The sequence below is a fragment of the Lactuca virosa genome, chromosome 3, assembly GCF_052849685.1.
Source record: "Lactuca virosa cultivar CGN04683 chromosome 3, Lactuca_virosa_CGN04683_v6, whole genome shotgun sequence".
Taxonomy (NCBI): domain Eukaryota; kingdom Viridiplantae; phylum Streptophyta; class Magnoliopsida; order Asterales; family Asteraceae; genus Lactuca; species Lactuca virosa.
The window spans coordinates 367660805-367685151 of NC_136428.1; the positions used below are offsets into that span (position 1 = coordinate 367660805).

General features: G+C 31.6%; 1 protein-coding gene across 4 annotated transcripts; it reads right to left on the minus strand.

Annotated features, from left to right (window-relative positions):
* Nucleotides 1-1939: 1939 nt before the first annotated feature.
* On the minus strand, nucleotides 1940-21319 carry LOC145167632 (quillaic acid 3-O-glycosyltransferase CSL1-like). Of its 4 annotated transcripts, none has more exons than XM_079086864.1 (9): nucleotides 20640-21319; nucleotides 11107-11196; nucleotides 5489-5605; nucleotides 5184-5393; nucleotides 4895-4997; nucleotides 3880-4058; nucleotides 3371-3718; nucleotides 2768-3250; nucleotides 1942-2341 (listed from the first exon to the last, which is right to left on the minus strand). In XM_079086864.1, exons 1-9 carry the CDS (start codon nucleotides 21252-21254, stop codon nucleotides 2231-2233), a joined length of 2256 nt encoding a protein of 751 aa, XP_078942990.1. In that variant the 5' UTR covers nucleotides 21255-21319; the 3' UTR covers nucleotides 1942-2230. The 4 variants fall into 4 exon arrangements, with proteins under 4 accessions (XP_078942992.1, XP_078942990.1, XP_078942989.1 ...); XM_079086863.1 differs by having other exon boundaries at nucleotides 1945-2341; nucleotides 20634-21319; XM_079086865.1 differs by lacking the exon at nucleotides 1942-2341 and having other exon boundaries at nucleotides 2616-3250; nucleotides 20634-21319.
* Nucleotides 21320-24347: the final 3028 nt, after the last annotated feature.

The following is a 24347-nucleotide window of genomic DNA, read 5'->3' on the forward strand; positions in this document are numbered from 1 at the left end:
CAATTGGATCTGTTCCAATCTTCTTTTGATCTGGCCCAATAATTTAGTCTGTCACTGTTCATGATGCATGTATTTTGACGATCCGGTTTTTTCTTTTAGCCCTAATATTATATTCGAGTTCTTGTGTGCGTCATTTGCTTTGCATATCGATTACTTAGTTCATCCAATTGCTCGTTCTCTCAAGGTCTATCAAGATTCATAATTGCTGCTTATATTACTATCGGATAACGATATTGATATGTCTTCATCAATCTTGATGAATCGATTTGAGTTTGTTTTAATCCAAGCTCATATTTCTCATCGATTTTCTCTTTCTTATTCATAAAGTCAATTTGAATAATTCGTATTGAACTTGAAATTTCGATGAAATTGTTGTAATCGATTTTTGGAAGTAGCAATTGTATGTTTGTTGAATGCAAATATTTGATGTCATTTGATGAACTGTTAACGAACGGATGAACATTGGTTAAACTGGAAAGTCAAAATTGGAATTTTAGGGCGATGCTCTCATCTATAAATGTAATCGAAAAGCTATCAGATTTGTTCAATTGAACAACGATCGACGCTGAGGCTTAAATTGGCCTCTCGGAGTTTCAATTGAATAGTCTCGTTATTTGGTGCTTCGCATACTCTTGGTTCGCTGTATAGTGGGTCTTTCAATCGGTGCTTAGAACAATCGGAATAAACTGGATTCGCAATCGGAATATATGTTTGAGGATTCGTATTGTAATGACTTGTACTTGGAATCAGAACTCAGGTCTCGCAATCAACTGACATTGTTTTGTATATTCAAACCATAAAAGTCAAAATTGAGATTTTGAGAATGTTACACCTGCGAACATTCGGTGATTAAAATTTTGGGCTCGCACTCCTCTTTCACAAACATTCGTTGACTATGATTTGCAATGAACTTGTGCTTGGATTCGGTGTTACTGATGATTTGCATTTGGTCTGTGATCTATTGATTCGGATCGAAAGGTCAAGGAATCGGGTTCGCACTCATTTTCCATATGCGAAAGTGATTCCTGATTCACAAGTCACGGATAGATCTTGTGCTCGGAACGAAAGTCTACACGGAGTTATTTTGTTGATTGGATTCGTAGTTCACGAATGGTTTGCAGCTTTGAATTTGGAGGTTTCGTACACGAGTTTGAGTCGTCGTTCAGTTCTTTCAATCAGGAGTATATTGGGGAAGAAGACTTAATGTTTCATTTGTGGTCCCTGAAACTTCAACGATTTGACACTTTTGGTCCCTGTTGTTTTCACAGCTTGGCGATTATGGACCATTTCTAGAAACTGTTACAAATGAAGGGGAATATGATGCAGATTTATTATTTTAATCATTAACTTTCAGCAATGTGACAGTTTCAGCCCATTTTTCGAAAAGCTTGCAAATTTAAGGGCTGGTGAACAGTTTTGGATTTTTTAATGCACATATTTTTTTGTGAACAGAAATTAAGGATTCCATCAAGTCTTAGCGGTTCACAAAGTCGTTTTTCGCAATAACGTCAAATTTTTTCGACTCTTTCGGATTTTAAACTTCATTGTTTATATCATTTTTTCGCGGGGGAGCACAGTAATTATTTATCCATTCAAGATCATTCTCATGACCATTTGAAGGTTTGATAATCACGTTTTTTATTATAAATCGGGGGAGAAATTGGTATGGCCATTCGAAATTGGATTTGTGACTTTTCAAATTTGAAGATTTTTTATAAAGCTTGTGGTAGAATTATGAAGGTAGCTTTTACAGTAGCAGTTCTTCATCGAGCTCTTCTAAAGCTTTTACAGAGAAGTAGCCTTTACAGTAGCAGTTCTTCGTCGAGCTCTTCTAAGCCCTTGATATATCTCCGACTTCTAATATTTTCTCGATCAAGTGGCGTTACGAATCTTAAAATTGGGTTGTTACATGATATTTTTTGGTGGCTTATATCATTAGCTTATTTGAAGATCATTGTGACTTGGAGGGTGAGTTCTTCAAAGACAAGAAGTGATTCGGTTTCTTAATTCTGAAATGGGTTTTTATGGCGGGTTTGGCTTTATTGAAGATCTTTGGGATTACATTAGAAAATGAAGTTTAAAAATATTACTTCAATGCCTGGTTTATATATATTTAGAACCCGTTTTTGAAGACTATTGAAGAATCAAGATTCGTGTATTGCTTCAAATATTCCTCGTCGCGAGATCTTTTCTTATTTGCTAGATGCTTGTTTTGGAAGTTGAAGCCTTGTCATCCATTCCATACTTTGAGGGGGATTGTAGGGTTCAAAGTACTCCATGAATTATGGCAATGGGCCCCCTTGATGAAGTGTAGGTTAAAAGCCCAAGACTGGTCTTTTCCCTATAAATAGTAATGTATTATTCATAATTAGGATTAAGAGCGAGGCAAAATGTAGCTGCCAAACATTGTGAGGTTTCTTATGTAGAGTTATATTTTTTAGTCTATTCTGAAAGTGTAATTTATTCCTCATGTTTTGAATAAATTGAGTGATCATTCGACATATCTTCTTTACTGTGTTTGTTTTTATTTTCCGCATCCTGTTCATCAAATCACAATTAGGGTTTTAATCCCAACAGCCTCCCCATGAAACATATCAATAGCATACTCAATATCAGAAACATAAATCAACAATACATTATCAATAATAACTTAAGTGCATTTTTGTACCGACCCGATGTTAAAGTTTTTTAAAATCAACTAATACATAATAAGAAGGGACCCAAGAGACAAAATAAACATAGAAAATACAAATGAATAACAACTTACACTAGTCCTTATTCTTCCTTTGTCTTTCCTCAATAGCATAGCTTCGAGTATCGGGTAACCCATGGATATGATGTAAAATGAGATAAAAGTTTGTATAGAGATGTCATAAATGCAGTCTCTATCAAATACTATTTTAATAATTCCCACTAGAAATCCTAGTAGATTGAGGATGGTCAAAGAACAAAGGGGCACAAGAAACATACTTGATGTTTGGAAATTGTATATGCCCCTTTCATATAGTTTTACCTGATCATCATCAACCACCTTATTTGTTGGTAGGAAGCTTGCTTCTTTTGCTCCAAGTTTTTCCATAATTGCATACATGCTTCCATAAAGATGACATGTAATTCCCTTCACCATCCAAGTCCTTTGTTCGTATCTCCATACTTTTAGGGAAGCTCCAGTGGAGTGAATCTCCCTCATGTGTTGTAAATTTGATAATGCAAACACATACAAAAAGATAAGGAAAAATGGGCTTTTAACCTAAATATTAATAAAGAAAGGTTATCAAGAAAGGAACTTGACATATATGTATAGCTAATTCTTGTGAAATATAATGGAATGTAAAAAATAATAGGATATTCCTTTGTTAAATTCCCTTACCTCAGGATAAACAGTGACGTCATTGAGTAGGGCGAGTTGAGGAATGGTGGCAAGAATCCACAAAGGTAAGAAAGCAAAAGGAAAGGAAGCCAACCATGCATAACAAAAACTATGAAGAACAGACATTCTTGATGGTCCATAAATAATAGGAGAGAACCTTGATAAAGCAACTTCGATTAAACCTGCAGTCCATCTGGTGCCTTGAATAAGAGAATCATTTAAACTTGTCGTGCAAGATCCCAAGAAAGCAGGTTTTTGTGGCATATAATAAACAGAAACCCACTTTTTACAGTGCATATTGAAGCTTGTGAAGTAGTCTTCAACTACAGAAAAGTATCTAAAACCTACCTACGACAACATAGCATCAAAGAGTACATCAAACTATGGGTGGCAAATCATTTGTGAGACCTTCATTTTTTTTCAAGTTATAAAATAAGTGTTTTTTGTCGTTCCAAAAAAACGTTTATTAATGTTTAACAATGAACAAACATTTTCATTCAAATTCTTACCTCTTTTCCCCATTTTGTGTTATTCTCATATCCACAAGAGGACAAAATCTTAGTTTCTTGCAACAACACATCAGTCAGCACTTTCCCATAATCCATATTTTCACAGTATTTTTGATGCATCGATTTGAGGAAATCATTGGACGAACCAAAACACTCTTTGAGTTCCTTTAAGTTTATGTCTAGAATATTACACAAAAAATTATTGTTATCAATTAACAAAATTGATATGAACTTGGTGCAATATAACATGTAATAACATCCACAACTAGATAAATATTTCAATAACCTTTTAGTGTAAATTTATGACCAATTGACCATATCAACAACAAAAAATACTTCACAAATATCTATTATAGTAACACATTTTCACAGATCTAATATACAAGTCCTACATATATCAATTTATAGATAATGAAGAAAATGATATTAAAAATATAAAAAAAGAACTTGGTTCATCGAGCTTGTAAATTTATAAGGGAAAAAAAATCAAAACTGAAAAGGTATCATAAAATGTTTTTTTTTTTAAAATTTACATACCTTGTTGCTAAATATGAACCAAATTCGGTAACTTCCATCTAATGTAACTAGAAAAAACAAATATTTCCATATAATTGGTTACATAGATTTTTTGACATTGTTATAGGTTTATAAATTTAGGCTTAATTTTCTCATTCTTTTTTAATTCTAACTTATTTCTCTCCTTCATTAATTAATGTAATCTCTAAATACTCAGATAATGCACGCATCTACACATGCATTAATCATAAATAGGGGCTACAATAATCGATGTAAGAGAGGAATATATTATGGGTGAATAAGAATATTTACAATCCTCTAAAATGAATTCTGAAAGGATACCAAAACCTCTAATTAAGTAACCAATTATATAGAAACATTGCCTTTTCCTAATAACATTATATGGAAGTAATTGAATTATTGTTTGTGTGTGTGCGCATGCATGAATTATTATTTTTTATTTGCATTCTCATAAATGAAACAATGAATTGGCACAAACCTTCTAGTGGTAAATGATTCTTATAGAGTGCTTCTCTCTTTAAGTAATAACATGTTCCAGATAAACAAGGCCCCTTGATCCCGTCCATTCCTGACCATAGTGTCTAATTTCAACAACCAAAAATCCATTAATGAATAAAATGAAATAAAATATGAGAACTTAAAACTCTACTAAAATATATTCATGTGCGTCATATCAAAGAGAATATGAATATTAATATTCAAACCTGGCATTGAAAATGTTACAAATTTTTTTTACTTGTCAAACACTAAGATAAGAATTTACTTACCTTAAAAGTATATCTCAATTCACTCTCATAGATATCATGTTTACTGATATTATAAAACCTTTGTGGGAATTGGACGAAAGCTAGAGAGGAAGATATAGGGTCAAGGTGGAAACACATTGCTTGACGTGCTGAATTTGCATCATTACAATACATGTCACAATCCAGGCCTAGGATATATGGTGAATTGCTTATTAAGCTCGAAACTCTAAGCTGCAAATGTATGTTCATTATGTTAGTTTACTATTAGGTTTGTTTATACATGTATATGTATATAGATAAAGAGAAATAGAGAAATAGAGAGGTACGAGGGCATTGAGAGCTCCAGCCTTAAATTGGTGGTTATGATAAGGTCTTTTTTCACGAGATACATAGACAAGAAGAGGCATTTCTCTTTGAGTATGTACACTTTCATCACTTACCACCTTCAAAATAAAATTTAGTTTGTCACTTTACTTCAAGGTAATAAAAACTTACATATTGTTATAGCAAAAATGATATACATATGTACAAATACATGTCAAAATCTTACACTCAGTGGTTAATATTTTGTAGCACAAGTTTCAGGCAAATTAAAAAAATGTCATAATCCTAAGCCATAATAATTAAACATGATTAGTTATAGCGATGGATTTGACACCATGAGAAGACATTAACAATGCACTATCTATGACTATATATAATAATTCGGAGCTAGTTTGTTGACGGATAAAACAAACATCTTTTTAGAGGCTACAAAATCCGATTATTTATTAAATTTTATTACAAACCAATTTTAATTTGTTGCAAAATAGGATACCGAACTAACATTTTTCTATAAGTATCTTACTCAATTTACATTTGTTGTTATCCAAGACAAACCTACAGATAGACATACATAGAAAATAAAAAGACTTGATGCATTAAGACACATGCATATAATTACATTTGTAAAAAAAATCAAAAAATACTTGAATTTTTTAACATTTATATGTGAACAAACATAAATGAATGTGCGCATAACATAAAACAACACAAAAGTTCATTTTTAGCACACTCCAATGTGTTTATATATATATATATATATATATATATATATATATATATATATATATATATATATATATATATATATATATATATATATATATATATATATATTGTGCGTCTTAATGAATTAAGTTTTTGTTTTAAAAAACGTTATGTATGCATGTGTGTATGTATGTATATTATGTCATAATATTTGTACCATTTAAGTTTGTCGTGATCAACTATTTAATTTGTTATTAATTAACTCCCCTTAATAGCATATAAATATTACTCGTCTAACAACAAAAATATTTGGTAACATAACAACAAAGTGGTATATAATGGGTTCAACTAGTCAACTTAACCTACTAATTGTAAACGCTTTATTTGTCCGGTGACTCAAATGAGAAAGGATGATATATCTTATTCTTGGTTTTGACAAGATTTTTGTGTTTATTAAATCTAACACCTTCCATTAGTTTCTTTTAACTATTGTTTTTATTTTGTACTAGCTCCTTATTTTTCGTAGATTATAAGAATATTTTGTTTGTTGTTCAAAAAAACTATCAATGCTTATAATGGTCTCACTTAGGTTTAAGAAGAACCTAACATGAGCTAGAGCATGTTGCATTTTTATATACAATCAGAATACAATTGTTGATGTTGCAACATAGTAGTGTGGGAAGGGCTATGGAGCTCTCATGTAATCAATACCTAATGTGGGAAAAGTGTTTCTTACTCATTCACCATATAATTGAATCACCAAGATGAAAACAATAACATGTAGTAGACTATATGCCACTCAAATCACCATCACAATCTCTATATGAGAATGCTTCTAGCTAGAAGAAGCGATGATCTGTATGAAAAATAAATCATATGGAACATTTTATCCTTGACGTGTTGAAAGATATGAAGGATGGTTGTTGTTGATCAAGATCAGGCCCTTCCATAAACCGGGGACCATTTGAAAAACATAAACAATATCAATTCATGTAAATGTAAGGTATCTAGTTGGGTTATAAGAGAAAAACCACTTGTAATAATAAAGTTATTTTTCAACTCAAGTGGTTTGAAAATCCACTTTCTTATCCATAAGCCTTGAATAGATAGTTGACGTGAGATGTATTACAAAGAAAAAAATAGAAGGATGATTTTAGCTTTATAATATTGAAACTATCATCTTATGTAATGATTATATCATTAACATATAGTAATAATAGAATGTTATACGCATATGTGGTACACGTGTAAAGTATATACACATTGTGACTCAATAAAAAAGCAAGGAATGTAATAGCGGTGTTGATTTTTTTCGAACCTATCATTGCGGAAATTGTTAAGAAAAGAAACTGTTTTTTGAAATTGAAAAACATACCCTTAAGAGTGAGCAACACAACTTGGAGGGCGCATTCATACTTCCTCGCCAAGATCACCATTAAGAAGGGGATTCTTGACATCTATTCGATAGAGCATTCATTGACGAGATTCAACAATCATAAGGAGGCTACAAACTTAAATGATGAAGCGTATAATGAATATGTCTTACCTAATCATGATGAGACAATAAGACAAGGTAGCAATAAAAATCACAAAGCTAATAGGGAATATGTCTTATCCAATCATAATAATTTGGTTTAGATGATGTAGTCTAACTAGGATTCGTAGATGGGGGCTATGGCATAGAGATGTGTTTAGAAGTTGTAATTGGAGGTTTAAGATACTTTAACGAACTAAAATATAATAAATCTAGAAAGATTGAATCGAATAGGAATGACTCTAGTGAAACTAATGTCGTTGTAAGGTAAAAAGAGATTGAATGTGATTGTAAGTAGGATTAAGAGAGGGATGGAGGGATGGAGGGATGGAGGGAATTAGAGAGAGAGATGTTAGCATATATATATATATATATATATATATATATATATATATATATATATATATATATATATATATATATATATATATATATGCTAAATGGGGCGTTGTACTACGTATTCTGAGATATCTTCGTGGCACTCGGTTTCAAACCCTTTTGTTTCATTCGACGTTATCTTTTGAGTTACGTGCCTATAGTGATGCTGATTGGGATGGTGATCGTCATGATCGTAAATCCACCATCGGTTTTTGTGTGTTTCTTGGAGAGTCTCTCATTTCATGGAATAGAAAAAAACAAGACGTTTTTTATAGATCTTCTACGGAAGTTGAGTATCGTGTTATGGTTTGTGACTACATGTGAGATTATCTAGTTATGGTGGCTTATTGCAGATATGGGAGGTTCACATTTCTTCACCTACTTCCCTGCATTGTGATAACAAAAGTGCAATACAAATTGCGAAGAATTTTGTTTTCCATGAGCGGACGAAGCACATTGAGATTGATTGACACTTCACCCCTCAACACTTATAGCTCGGGACCATATTGTTTCCGTTTGTTCCATCGACCTTGCATCTTGCTGATATTTTTATGAAGACTTTGTTAGCATCTCGATATCGGTTCGTGTGTGAAGAACTCTCAATGGTTATTATTGTGGCATTGTGAGTTTGAGTGGGGATGTTAGCATATATATATATATATATATATATATATATATATATATATATATATATATATATATATATATATATATATATATATATATATATATATATATGTTTGCCCATGTTTATTAGAAGCCCAGTTGTTTTGGGATCCACTTGTATTTAGCCCTTTAGGGTTAGCTAGCCTTTATATTCTCATTCTTCTTGTTTTTTGGTTTTATGCTTTCATCAAGAACCTTGTAGTTTTCCTCTTTCATTTATTGTGTGGCGGAGAGGGGGAGAGATAGAGAGGGGGAGGGAGAGAGGGAGGGAGGGAGGGATAGAGAGAGAGAGAGAGAGTAGTTGTATTCCTAGAGGAGATCTCCAGAAAAGTCCTAAAATTTTAGACTAATTTATGAAAAAGTCTCAAACAAAATTTTGTTTACAGAAAAACACAGAATACCGGTTAAAACTTCGAAAAAACCCTTGTTGGTTTCGCAGATTTAACCGGTATTTTGTCTTTCTTCGTTAGTTTTGCTCAAAATTTTGGGACTTTTCCAAAAATTACTTGATAACCAAAATATTGGGACCTTTCTGAAAATTAACATGGAATTAATGGACATTAATATTAACAAATCATTTATAAACATAAAAAATATTTTTATTATAAAAAAAGGAAATACATTTGTTGCTAATTTCTAGGAATAAATTAGTGGTCTAAGTACTCATCTATTGCTTGTTGACCACTCAAACTCTCTACGTTCTTCCTATGCATTGTTATGAATATGATGGTGAGATGTACTCAGTTAGTGTTCCTTTAATGTTGGTGTTCCTCTTATGTTGTTTAACCTAACTACCACTCAACATGCATACCTCATATGTTAACAACCATCAGCTAACACACATCTATCAAATGTTAAAAGTGAACCATGAATGATAGTTTATATGGAAACAAGTGAAGGGTAATTATCTTTTTAAATTGTCATTCAAATATTACTTTTCACTCTCGATAGATGTGTGTAATTTGATAGTTGTTATCGGGTAATGTATGGAGGTTAGGTGGTAGTTAGGTTAAAGAACATAATGAAAGATCTATATGTTCAAGAATCATTGTGTAATGATATTTTCTAATAACATGTGATCATATAGCGTCACGTCTAATAGCAAGTAGACACTTGTTGATTGTGTATTAATAAGTATTATCAAATCTTGTATCGTTTACGCCTAACAAAGTACTTCTTACTATGACACCCACAACGATACATAGGAGGAACATAAGGACTTTGAAGTGGTCAACAAACAATAGAGAAGTACATAATCGACCATTCTATTCCTAGAAATTAGCAACAAATGTATTTCCTATGTTTACAATAAAAATATTTTTTATGTTTATAAATGATTTGTTAAAAATAATATCCATTAATTCCATAGTAATTTTCAGAAAAGTCCCAATATTTTGGTTATCGGGTAATTTTCAGAAAAATCCTAATATTTTGAGCAAAACTAACGAAAAAGGACAGAATACTGGCTAAATCTATGAAACCGGCCAAAAATGGTTTTTTCGAAGTTTTAGCCGGTATTATGTGCTTTTCTGTAAACAAAAATTAGTTTGAGACTTTTTCATAAATTAGACTATAATTATAGGACTTTTCTGGAGCTATTCCTAGAAAGTGATATAGCAGTAAATTGTTTAGAGATAAGATCCCTAACACATACGAAAATGAGCTTTAACTTTTGAATGTTTGTGAGACTAAAACTAAACAAAACATGCACAAGCCCAAACGTGTACAAAAAATACCAAGAACTAGCTTGTATGCTGTTTTATGAAAGCAGAGAAACCAAAATGCACAACAACGACTGAGAATGATTGAGTGATAACTAACAATACATCCTATTACGAATTCATCAAACATGGAAGAACTTGAGATATCTGATGCATGTAAAGTTGTAGATAAATACTATCGAAGAAAAAGCTCCCAAAAATGATTACAATAGAAAACATTATTAAACTAATTGCTAGTTACAATTAATTACCAAAACTATCACTAATAATGGATAATTACGAACGACAACAAAAAGTATACCGAATTACCATCATGTATGCTAGCATGTATCTATAATGTTTTAATTAAATAAAAGAACAAATGTCTTAAATCTTAATTACCATAATAAATATGAAATATACTCATAGTTTCGACAGACTTGACATCTACTTGATTGTTACAAATTCTAAAAATAAGTAAATAATAATCAAGAAATTAAGCTCTTAGAACTAGTCATATATTATTAATTGGTTTGTAGAAGAAAAAAATGTAGCAAGAAAGTTCATAAAGATAATATAGAATAATATTATTGAAAGATATAAAAGCATCTTTGAAATCAAAAGAAATCGACATTACCTCAACAACAGAAGAATGGTCCTTGTTTGATCTGCATCTTTCGCTTTCTGATATCTTAGTCACTTTATGAGCAAAAGATTCATATTCTCCCTACATCACGCATGCAACAAAATTCCACAATCTCAATATATTTTGTTGTCATATCAATTTAAAAATTAAGACAAGGCCAATACTTGCTTGAAGACCATACATAAACTCTTACATAAGTATCCAGGAAGACGAACAGACAATAAGTTTTGGATACTCTGTATGTGATACGAAACACATAACTCGCCATTGATATGAGAATTTTCAACATATGTGGCGCCGTTTTATTCTTTATATATATAGATCTTACTTGAAATGGGTAACTTTTGATATATTTGACAAATTATATATATATATATATATATATATATATATATATATATATATATATATATATATATATATATATATATATATATATAGGGTTAGGTTCATGTGAGACGGCCTAATTTTGTAAGACCGTGAGACGCAATCCTAGTCATTCATTTAGTAGATAAAAAACCATTTTTAAAAAAAAAATTTGAAAATTTTCGAAAAAAAAATTTCAAATATTATTTTCGGAATATATATTTTCCAAAATAAATAAAAAATAAATAATAAATAAATAAATAAAAATACATTTTTTACATATTCTAGTAGAATATTAGAATATTCTATATATCTGACAAATCTAATACAATATTCTACCATTCTAAAAATCACATTAGAATATTTACAGTGTAATATTTTATTAGAATATTTCACGTGTTTTAAAAAAAAACGGAAATTTTTATTTATTTATTTATTTATTTATATTATTTTTTTAGGTAATTAAAGTTCCGAAAATAATAACTAAAAAAGAATTTTTGGATTTTTCCTTTTAATTTACATTTTAAAATTATTTTTAGATTTGGTCTCACGGTCTCACAAAATTAGTATGATCTCAAATTAACCTGAACATATATATATATATATATATATATATATATATATATATATATATATATATATATATATATATATATATATATATTTATATATATATATATATATATATATATATATATATATATATATATATATAAAAGTGAACACTCGTGAGAATACCTTAAAAAATTGAAAAAATACTAAAAAAAATACAAATTATAAAATCGAGCATAGATCTAAAAAAAATTACATCATTATGATCCATGATTCAATTTTAATGATCCAAACTTTTTTTACAATTTTTTTTCTCCAGGACATAGATCTATGCTCGATTTTATGATTTGTAATTTTTTTTAGATTTTTTTTCAATTTTTTTAAATTGTCCTTACGAGTCCTCACTTTAAAATGAGTTCTCACCCGATCCTGTTTATATATATATATATATATATATATATATATATATATATATATATATATATATATATATATATATATATATATATATATATATATATATATATATATATCGTAAACTTTAAGATATTTTTAGCTACATAATTGCTTTCCTACACACAAGCGTTGATTTTTCTAGTTTATTAACTACTAACAACAATAATGTCAGTTTCATATCACACAATCAAGTAATCTCCTAGACTATCAGCCATCACAAAATCATGCAGTTATATCAAAAAATTCTTGAAGATTCCTTATGCTATGATTGCCTAATTTTTAATAAACTAGACAAATCAACGCTTGTGTGTGTACGAAAGCAATTATGTAGTTAAAAATATCTTAAAGTTTACGATATATATATATATATATATATATATATATATATATATATATATATATATATATATATATATATATATATATATATATATATATATATATATATATATATATATATATATATATATATATATATATCGTAAATTTTAAGATATTTTTAACTACATAATTGCTTTCCTACACACAAGCGTTGATTTGTCTAGTTTATTAAAAATTAGGCAATCATAAGGTAAAGAATCTATATATATATATATATATATATATATATATATATATATATATATATATATATATATAGATTCTTTACCTTATGATTGCCTAATTTTTAATAAACTAGACAAATCAACGCTTGTGTGTAGGAAAGCAATTATGTAGTTAAAAATATCTTAAAATTTACGATATATATATATATATATATATATATATATATATATATATATATATATATATATATATATATATAACACGAGCTTTTTAATGAAAGTGGGCAAACAAAAGTGATATGATATTTTGTGTTATGTTTCTGATTGTAAATAACCATGGATATTCTATATTAATATTACAGAGGAGATTATAATATTTACATCTTTTATAAACAACATGTACAAAAAAGTTAGCTTATAATTAAGTAAAAAAAACAACATTGTAAGACCAAAAATTGTTAAATACGGTGTTTGTTTATGTCCTATTGCAATTAAAAGCAATATTTCAAAGTTGATAAAAATTAAATGGTCTTAGTGGTATTCCGATATACCCAAAATTTATATATTCAAAGCTATAACATAAAAATGATTTAAGTTCATCTAACTTAGCACATATCATTTCAACTTTGAAAGCCACAATACCATTAGTAAATTTGGTATCGATGTGATTGAATATATATATATATATATATATATATATATATATATATATATATATATATATATATATATATATATATATATATATATATATATATATATCATTTCAACTTTGAAAGCCACAATACCATTACTTGTTTGATATCTTCATATTCACAATGTGAATCTGTATGAATCGGAATTCATGCTCTGAATCCAATCAATATATAATTTATTTTTTAACATTCAAAATGTTAAGTTATGAATTTATATATTTTTAGTTTTAATCTTCGATAAAGAACAGGTTTAAATTTTGAAAAAATAGTTCCTTGGTTCTATGGTTTAAAATGGTTTATTGTTGAATATATATATATATATATATATATATATATATATATATATATATAACCACGTTAATGTAATTAAAATTGGTTAATTTACATAGAATTTTATTCAATATCACAACTCTTCAAATTTCAACTGAATGTTATTTAATTAATATACTACAACTAAATACTAAAGTTATGTTTATTTATATTGATTCTTAAGAGAATTCATTAAATATGATTTTAATATTTAAATTGTGTTTAGTCAACTAACCAAATAATATGACCATCTCATATTTAGATTATATATTAGATCAAAAAAGGACAAATTTAATTATGCCATTTCAAATTTAATTATGTGCATCCTATATTTTATGTGTATTATTCGTATAAGATAATTCTATAATTATCTAAGTTATTATACAAATTATGATTATTTAACTTAGTATGGGTAATAGTAAATAAAATATACATATCGCTACTCACATTAATATAATGAAATTTTCTTAATTGTGTTAAAGTTTTATTTTTATATTAGAACTTTTCAAATTTCAACTAAATGTTATTTATAATTAAGATTAGAACAAGAAGTTTTTCATTGTACTTAACACTTATTTATGATACTTAACTAAATATGATTAAAATATTAAAATTGTGTTACTCAATTAAATGAATAATATAATCATATAATGTCTAGATGAGATATTATAGCAAAATTCTTCAAATAAATTATTAAAAACATAATTATGTTTACTCAATTAAATTGTGTATGTTATTTTTTTCTCTTAAAACATATCAATCAAATATATAATACAAAGTTATATATTTTAGAGAAAAATTTCAGAAATACACATTATGATTACAAATTAGTTGCTGGAGGAAGAGGTATAGATACGAAGACAATTAAAAAAATGAAGGCTGTCTTAAGAGCTTATCTTTTGGTTCTTTGGAAACATAGTAATAAGACAATTTTTGATGGTAAATCTGTAACTCTCAATTAGTTTCCAAGGTTAAATTTATCTCTTTTCTTTGGTTTAGATGTAAAGCAAAGAAATTTAGGCAGGTAATTACATGGGATAATTCGTCTGCCACCAGGATGTAATTGTTTGTTGTTCTGGCTACTCGCTAGTTTTATTGAAGTCTTGTTGTTCAAACAAAGTGTCATTGCAAAATTATAGAAATAAGAATTGTCAAAATTAGAATTAGTAATTGTCGATAAATTTTAACCTTAAATTACAATTTAAAAAATTAATTTTCAAATATATAACACAACAATATTCATAATACTTTTCTTTTTGGTTCTGAATATACAATGTTCATTTAAAAAGTTTATGTTTGTAACATTCGATCTTATGAGGTATTATTTTATTTTTTATTCAAAACTTAATTTTAATAATTTTTACCCTACGCTAGGTGTAGGATACTCCCCTACATAGGGCGTATGAGGGAGTATACGCATGGGCGCAGGTTGAGTTACACATGACATAGGAGCTCAGAATCAAAACCCTAATCCTTGGGGTTGTGAGCCCTATTTAAAGGTTCTAACCCCTTGAGGACCTTTCCATTCTCAGCCTCCACCCTTCCAAACGACATCCTTGAAACCATAACTTCAATTTGTGAGTTTTGAGTTTCTGGAGTGCTTTGTGTTCATTTTTAAAAGAATATGAGTCTTGTGGAACCACTTAAGAGCTCAAATCAGTGTAGATCCAGGATTTGCATCCACCCATCCATCTCCAGACCGTATAAAGTTTCTACCTTGATGTTGTTTTATGTTAGATCTAATTATGCTTATGAAGTTCATGCTTTTGTCCCCATAACCATGGTTTATATGAGTATGAGCTACTCCAGGCCATTGGAGTACCATTTCCAGACGTTTTTAGAAAAACCCCAGATCTGACGACAATCAAAGTTGAATGTAGTTCGTCTTCGTGTTTGTTTCAGAAATAAAAATCTACTATCTTGAATGAGAATGAAGAACGAGGAAACCGATGGTGGTCGATCCATTAGTAGGAGAACAAGAACGAAGACCAGTCGCCAAATTTTTTTGTTTGTGGATGTGTTTGTTACTACATCCCGATGTTGAAAAGGAAACGGAGGGTGGTGGGAGGGGGAGTGAGTGGGTGATACGAGGAAATGGGGTGAGAGCCGACAAGTTCAACTATTCTAGGAGGAAGTGGGTTAAGATGATCTTCTTGCTTTCTGGTGCACCATTCGTGCAATTCGTGTAATTTACCATTCGTCGGAGCTATCGATTTTTTCGGAAGGTGCCATCACCCACGTTCTATTTCACATATTTATGCTGCCATGAACCACTTGCACCAACGCCCTAAAATATGTCCCTTCATTGGAACCAGTGCCTTCTCCGGTGAAGCTGAAATATAAGTACACCTCGTTGAAGTCTCTGGTTTCTCCGGCTTCCTCCACCATCTCCGACAATCTTGTTTCTATAAAGGTTTTCCCGATCTGATTTCTATGACGATTCCTTCAGGTTTGATTTCCGGATTTGCATCAGATTTTTTGGTTTCTTTTCCTAGTTACTCTGGTGTATGCTTTAAATGTGGTTTCTGGTTTGGTTTTCTTAAGGTTTGGTTCAGATATGGTGGTTAATTTTCCGATTTTCCAGTTTTCTTTTCCGATTTGATTCAGATTTAGTGGTAATTTGTTTAAGACTTGGTTCTTGCCATGATTTTTCGGCGATTTGCTTCAGAAAAAAGGGTTGGTGATGGTTTTCCAGCGGTCTTACCGAAAAAGATAAAAAGACTGGTGGTGGAGAACTTGAAGGAGATTGTGAACGGTAGCAGTAGGGGCAGAACCCTTAAGAGGCCTAGAGAGGCCATGGCCCCCCATCTTTTTGGACTACTAACTTTTAACTACTATGTATTAGGGTGATCTGTGTTGAATGTGTCTCAAAATAAGATATGATCTTTATTATTGTGTTATAGAAGAGTTCAGAAAATTAAGGAAAGAAAATACCATCCTACGAAATCACAGGGACACTGGTGAAAAAGATAATTAACGTGTAAATATTTAAAATGTAACATTTGTTCCTGGTACGAAAAATCTTACGATATCTTAACTTAAAATTGGGTGGCCACAGTATGGTAGGGCATCACCACAACGTGGCAGAATGTTTTGGATCACGAGATTTAATGATCCACCACAGTGTGGCATGTGTTTTTAGTGAAAACCCCTAATTTTTGGCCTTTGATCCCTTTATAAAGAACATTAAGGCTAGGGTTTCATGATCATTTAGCCGCCATCACCCTCTCAAACTCAAAAACCATAACCCTATCTTCCATTGCTAACCTTTAAAGTTCTTGTGTGTTTTGGTGTTATTTGAAGAAAGAGAAGGCATCTTTGAGCTTGGTTCCAGCAAGCAATTCTCCTCACCAAACTTGTACACATTTTGTAAACCTTTGTAAGTCCCTAAGGTTCAAGCTTTATGTGGTTTACCCTTAGATCTAATCCTTTTGTCCGTAAAATGTTTTAGTATGAGAATTTGGATTGTTGAATCTCATAAATTTGACAACTTTATGGATTTGGGGGATCATTGTAGTGTCATATGTTCCAGATTTGAAAATATCTGGAGTTTTTGATATTGTGTTCAAGTTTAAGCCATAATGGTTATATTTTGACCTAAAATGGGAAGGACATGCATTGGACATGCATGTCCATAAATCCACGATTTTTAAGGCTTATTAGGAGTAAGGAGTCATTCTGGAAGCTTTGGAGGTGCAACTCCGAGGATTGAGTGCTTAATGAGAGTCTTGATGCATTTACTTATCATTAAAGAGTTAGGCTTTGGGATTTTGACTTATTGAGGGATCTTGATTGATAAAGTTAAAAACTTTATCCATCAAGACCATGGGAAGGACCAGATCTGAGCTTTAGAGCTCTTGAAGTTGGGGGGGGGAAATGACTTAATGGTTTAAGCTCTCCAGACTAATCCCCACGACGTTGCTTAGGTTGCCACGACGTGGCGACTAGGTCGATACCCGTCTATTTTGTCGACTAGCAGCCACGGTGTGGCGAAGGATGGCCACGGCGTGGCCACTAGCTGGAGTTGACTTTGACTTTTGACCGTTAACTTTGACCAAGTTTGACTTTAGGTCAATTTGGGAAATTGTGAATAGTAGATTGAGGCTTGGTACCTATGTGTTGTATAGGTGACCCGTAGAGCCGTTAGTTGGAGTAGTATTCAATTCAACTATTTTCCTAACTGTGAGGTGAGTTTCTCCTCACTGTACTCGTAGGTCGAAGGCACCAATGTCGTGCCAATATGTTATGTATCCTTGTTTATGGGATGATGCTATGCTGATTATATGTTATATTGGTAGATTTGTATGATTACATGTATCTGGTAGTTATATGTTTATTTGTTAGATATGTCGACATAGTGTGGGTGGGTTGAGGCTGTACTGTTTTGTGCTGTCGGCCAACAAACCCGGGAAATCCAATCCGGAGATTGTGGGCCAGTGGCAATCAAATCGGGAGATTGTGGGCCAGCGTGGCAATCCAATAGGGAGATTGTGGGCCAGAGTGGCCATCCAACATGGATGTTGTGGACCAGGGTAATCCAGTCGGGAGACTATGGACCCAACTTGTATTTTGTATATTTGTTTGGTTGTGTGTGGTAGTTAGGGAAACTCACTAAGTTTCGACTTACAGTTTAAATTTTATGTTTCAGGAACTTCAGATGACCGGGGCAAGGTGAAGGCTTGACTGTGCACATCCTTCGGTTTTCATGAAATTTGATTTTGGGATACTCTGGTTTTTTATTTGACTTTTGGAAACTAAGTTTTGTAAATATTTATGGTTTGTGGTTTGGTTTTGAAAAATGAAAATTTTACCATGATTTTTGGGATGTTACATAAAAACCATTAAAACAAAAATGAAACAAGATTCAAAAAATATTTCAAATGTCAAAACTAAAAAAAACTTCTTTCACGATAAATGCGGTTTAAAATCCCCTCAAAATCTGTTGGCCATGCCTACCGGAACGCACATTAGCATCATCATTCGTTAGTCGTTTTCTCTATGGTCTCAACCTCTCGTCGCGCCGATGTCACAAGCAGTCCGACACAACCCCGAGGCTCTTCTCTCGGCCTCTAGATTACCACTCTTTGCCTCGACGGCCTCTCCGATCTTCGTCATTCACGTTAGTCTTTCACGCTCTCACTTCCATTCTTTCCTTCTAATTTGAGTCTTGACTCTTCTAACAAATTTAGGTTTTTAACATCACCGAGTTTGCTTTAAAAAGGCATAATTTTTCTTTTTATTATTTAACTGTCAAATATACAGAAACTGGTGTATTCTCTTGCCTTTTGCTTTACTTGCTTGCTTGGTGATTCCAAATTTTCAATTAACAGTAATATCACTTCATTATGTCGTCATGTACCATTTGTTATTTAATTATATTTTAGTTGTTTTTGTGATATAGAGCTTGCATAGTTAGGTAGTTGTAATGTGAACAATAGTTTTAGAATCTATAAGCCATATAAAGTAATTGTAAACGTAATTTATTTCTCATAAAATTATACTTTTTATTTATTATTTTTGAGCATTATAGATTAGATAATGACAAGGTTGGATATTAAATAGCTCTGCCACTCGAATAACTAGTAATATAAAAAAATAATAATTAATCAATATGAAATGATCATGATGATAGTGAAATTTGACCGTTTGAAAGACTTTTTAAGGTTGTAAACCAACTTAAACATGTTTATATTGTTTCCTCCCCTCACTTGTAATGCTTGTGTTCCACCTCTAGCTAGGGGTGAGTTGGATAGAGGAAAATGTGGACCACATATCTTTTATTAATTTTTAATGATAACAATATTATAAAAAATAACAACAAGCAATTACTATTAAAAAACGATTTTAATTATAAAAAAAAAAACGTGATAAGGGCAAAACAACATTTTTAAGGGTGGCAAGGACCAAACACGCAATAAAAACGTATAACAAGAACGGTTCGAATTAAAAAAAAATATTAGGGACTAATCATGTAAATTACTCCAAACCACAGGGACCATTCGTGTAATTTACCCTTTTTTATATTTTATTTTAGTATATTCACTTTTTACATAAAATAAATATTGCAAAATTATTTATACCGCAAAATATTATATCAATCGCGGTCCAACCAGCATTTTACAAAGAATCAAAAAATCTAATTTCACAAAGAGAAAACGAATCTTGCCACAAAAATAGAATTTAAAATAATATACGTGAAAAAAAATTTAATAAATAATAATATGCTTCTTAATGTTTTAAAAAAAACCTAATGTCCTTAAAAAATATTTATTAATTAGTCGCTTATGAAATATGTTGGAAACATTATAATGACATACTATTCACACAATGACATATCTGTTTGTTCTTTTTTTTTGTATTAACTCAATTGACGAAGACGAATCAATTAATTTACACTTTGAGCTCAATAATTTTTACCGATTTAATCTTTTTCTACAACTGCTTTTACTTTCATAAAATCTTTCGTTATATAACTACCTTATATTAAGTACATCTGTACTTATATTATATATAAATTTGATATAGAACCTTTTATTAATAGATGTAAAACACAAATAAAAGTAGAGGAAATGTGTAGAAAGGGAAACATGCAAACCTTAACCTTAACTTTCTCAGCTGCAAACTCATCATTATACACCAAACCCTCGTCATCAACCCCCCTTCCGGCGAAATAAGCCTCCGGGCAAATTATCTTAACGCCATACTTCTTGCAGAACGGCACCCATGTCTTAGCAAACCTCCAAGCCTCGCTCATGGCTTCCAAAGTGACGGGACACCCCCCATCATCCGAAAGATAAACAGTAAGCTTCCTTGCCGGATAATTCAAACTCATGGCGGAGACAACTGTGTTCATAACCCCAAGAGGCGGTTCCTTCTCCGGATCTGCAGTACATATGAACACGTCGATGGGTGGAAGTTGTTCGTCCTCCGGCAATCTCTCTGGGAAGACAGTTCGAATGACTGGTCGCCATAGGAAAGACTGGCTGAGAATCCAAATGAAGGAGAGAGTGAGTTCTGCGATGAAGATTAAAAGTTGGGGGATGAGTGGTTGTGTTTTTGTAACTATTAGAGTGCGAATGGAGGAAGCTCTGTAGTAGATGAGGAAGGCTATAGCTATGGAGTGAGAGAATATGTATAATCTGTTGATGATTAGGGTTCTTGTTTTTACATGACAGAGGTTGAGAGGATGAGAGGCGGAGTGTGTTTTAAGAGCCATGTTGCCAAGTTGATAATGGTTTTGCTCTCTTTCACGAGTCTCGTGGCTTCCTGTATTTATAATGTAGTTGTAATTCAGAATATATAGAAAGCACATAGCATAAGCGAAGTTAGGCCTTGTTTTTTTTCTTTTTCGAATTTATAAAATATAGTGAAGAATTGATAAAATATTGTTGATATAAATATTGTTTCTTTTTTAGATTGAATGTATATGTATAAAGGACTATTTTACCCTCTTGTTTAAAGATAATAAATTATTATTTCTTTAATAATTGTTATAAAATATAAATATACAAAATGATCATTTATATAATAACCATAATAAACTAAAAATATATATCATCACATTAAATCACTTTTAAATTTTAGACAAATTAAAATTAAGATAAAAAATAACTCATGGTGACGTAGCCAAGATTTTAGTTTAGGTGGAACATTCAAATCGCAGAGGTATTAAATTTCAAGTATTTTTGCATCTTGGAAGTGGGTCACGTCGTGAGTTAGCATTGACCCGTAGACTTGCATTTATTTTGGTGTCACGACGTGAGCTATTATTGGTCACGTCGCGAGAACCGTCTGAGGACCAAAAACTCTAATTTTTTCGAGTATTTAATGGAATGATGAGGCTAGGGTTGCTTATCCTCAGCCTCATTCACTCTCTAACCTCCATAAACCATAATCACAATCTTCTTAGAGATCCTTAGCCATTTTTGGTGCACTTACTAGCTTGGAAAAGAAGAGAAGAAGGAAAAGAAGTATCCTAGTGGTGGAGTTTGCAAAGAAGTATCATCATCATCATATCTTTTTCCTGTCGGACCTTTGTAATTGTCAAATGCTCAAACTTTAATGCATTATATGGATAGATCTAGATTTTTGTCCTATTCCTTCATGATTAAGCAAGCTTGACTGGAGAGGACCCATAATGTTAGCAACTTTATGGATTCCAAGGGTCATTTGAGCATCATATGGTCCAAATCTAGAAGTTGGTGAATTATTGGAGTCATGCATTAGAGTTTGGTGCCATATTTCTATATTTGACCTAGAATGGATTAAGGACATGCAGTGTGCATGCATAACCATAAAGTAAACATTTTTATGGACCTTTAGGGTCCCTTTTAGCTTCTGAAAGAGTTGGGTCTGGAGCCTTAATGGTTTAAGGACTTAATTTAATAAGGTATTGGTTCAGATTGAAGTCACAACGTGACCAATAAAGATCCCATTTTGTTGATCTTCTGTATTCTCACAATGTGACTAAGAAGGGCTCACGTTCTGACATATGTTGGATGGGTTGTCCGTGACTGAGTTGGCTGAGTTGGGGAGCGAATTTCTGGAGTCAGACCGAATGAGCTCTAACGATGTGACCAAGGGTTGGTCACGACGTGAGAATCAATATTTTGTTTATTGACCGTTGACTTTGACGTTGTGTGTTGACTCGTTGACCTGGTTTGACTTTGATCAAAATTAGCTAGTGTTGGAAATTAAACTAAGCCGGGCTGTATTGGATTGAATAAGTGTGTCTCATTACCGTTCGCATGGCGGTAGCTATGTGGTTAGCTGATTTCGTGATACAGGTGAGTCTATTCACTATACTTATGGGTCGAAGGCACCAATACGGATCCACCGGATTATGTTATCAGATACAAGTTGTCTTTGTGACTCTGGCATGTATGTTGGGTTGATACACAACCCAAGGTTGGGCCCACTATTGTATTCTTGGGTTGAAACATACCCTAGGGTTGGGCCTATTTAAGTGTGCTTGGGTTGAACATACCCTAGGGTTAGGCCCATTGATGTGTATTAGGTTGAAATATACCCCCGAGCTGGGCCCACTGATATGTATGGCATGTGGTATTTTAAGGAAAACTCACTAAGCACTGTGCTTACGATTTTGTGGTTTAACATTTTTAGGTACTTCCAGTTCGAAAGAGAAGGGTCTAAAGTGATCACACAACATCCCCCTCATGATTCAGAATTGAGGTTTATTTTACTCTGATAATTTGACACATTGTTTTATGATTGGTTTTTAGTCACATGTATAACTGAAAGTTGTCACGAAGACAATTATCATACCACAACATAAACTAGTGGGCCGACATTGGCGCCTTCGACCTACAGATACAGTTAAGGAAACTCGCCTGATACTAATGACACATAAACTTCGCACCCGAACTGCCGGAACTAGACTCTGCCTAATAACACAATAATTAACCCTAATTAATAATTAAGGTACATTAGTCAACTCTCATGTCCAAAACCCATAGCTAAACCCCTTAACGTCTGTTAACACGCTGTCGCACACGTATTAAGCAAATAAATTATCACTGCTGGTTGCACTAAAAAATAAAGCACAAGGAAGCAGGGTCGAATCCTCAGGGACACAGCCTAATGGTCAATGCTTTTTTGCATCACGCACAATCTAGTCAAGACAGAAATTATTAAGAAGGGGGATTTTAATTAAACTAAAAACAAAAATTGCAGTGATATTAAACTAAACGAAAATCAATATAAAAAAACGATTTCAGCTCTGCTGCGACTTTCCTAATCATGCAATCAACCCAGATCTGGTTATTTGAGATGCGTTCTATCTAAGATGGTACTGAGAAAAACTAACAAGCTCTAGTAATTTCTCTTTTACCTTATTTAGTTAACCAAAACAAGCTCTTCAATTAACCTTAACTTTTTACTGTCTAATCAAACAAGCTCTTAATTAAGATCAGAAAAAGTTGCATTATAATCTATGTAAAATTTCCAGCAATATCCAATACTTCTCACAGGCTCGGAAGCGTAAAGATATCATTTTTACAGTTTATAATAAACTCAAATCCCAAACACGGAACCGATTTATTACTTGTTACTTTTACCAGTTGACAAGAACAATTACGTATTCTATAACTGATTAACTGGAATGATAAAACTCTAGCTAGGTGATCAGACTAACAAGAATCAAAATCAAACATTCATTAAGAACAAAACTCAAAAATCTAGATAGAAACACAAATTAAAAACCAGATCTAATGATCAATCACATGAAAAGTACTTGTCTTTGCAGAACTGAAAACTAAGGTTTAGCCAGACATGGCTAAAATATGATCAA

Coding starts and splice junctions, on each gene's coding strand:
- LOC145167632 (XM_079086863.1), bottom strand. CDS start 21,254: ATGGCTCTTAAAACACACTCCGCCTCTCATCCTCTCAACCTCTGTCAT. Junction 4,059..4,894: donor GAATCATTTACCACTAGAAG/GTTTGTGCCAAT, acceptor GTAATATTCTAG/ACATAAACTTAAAGGAACTC. Junction 3,251..3,370: donor ACGTCACTGTTTATCCTGAG/GTAAGGGAATTT, acceptor ATTAATATTTAG/GTTAAAAGCCCATTTTTCCT.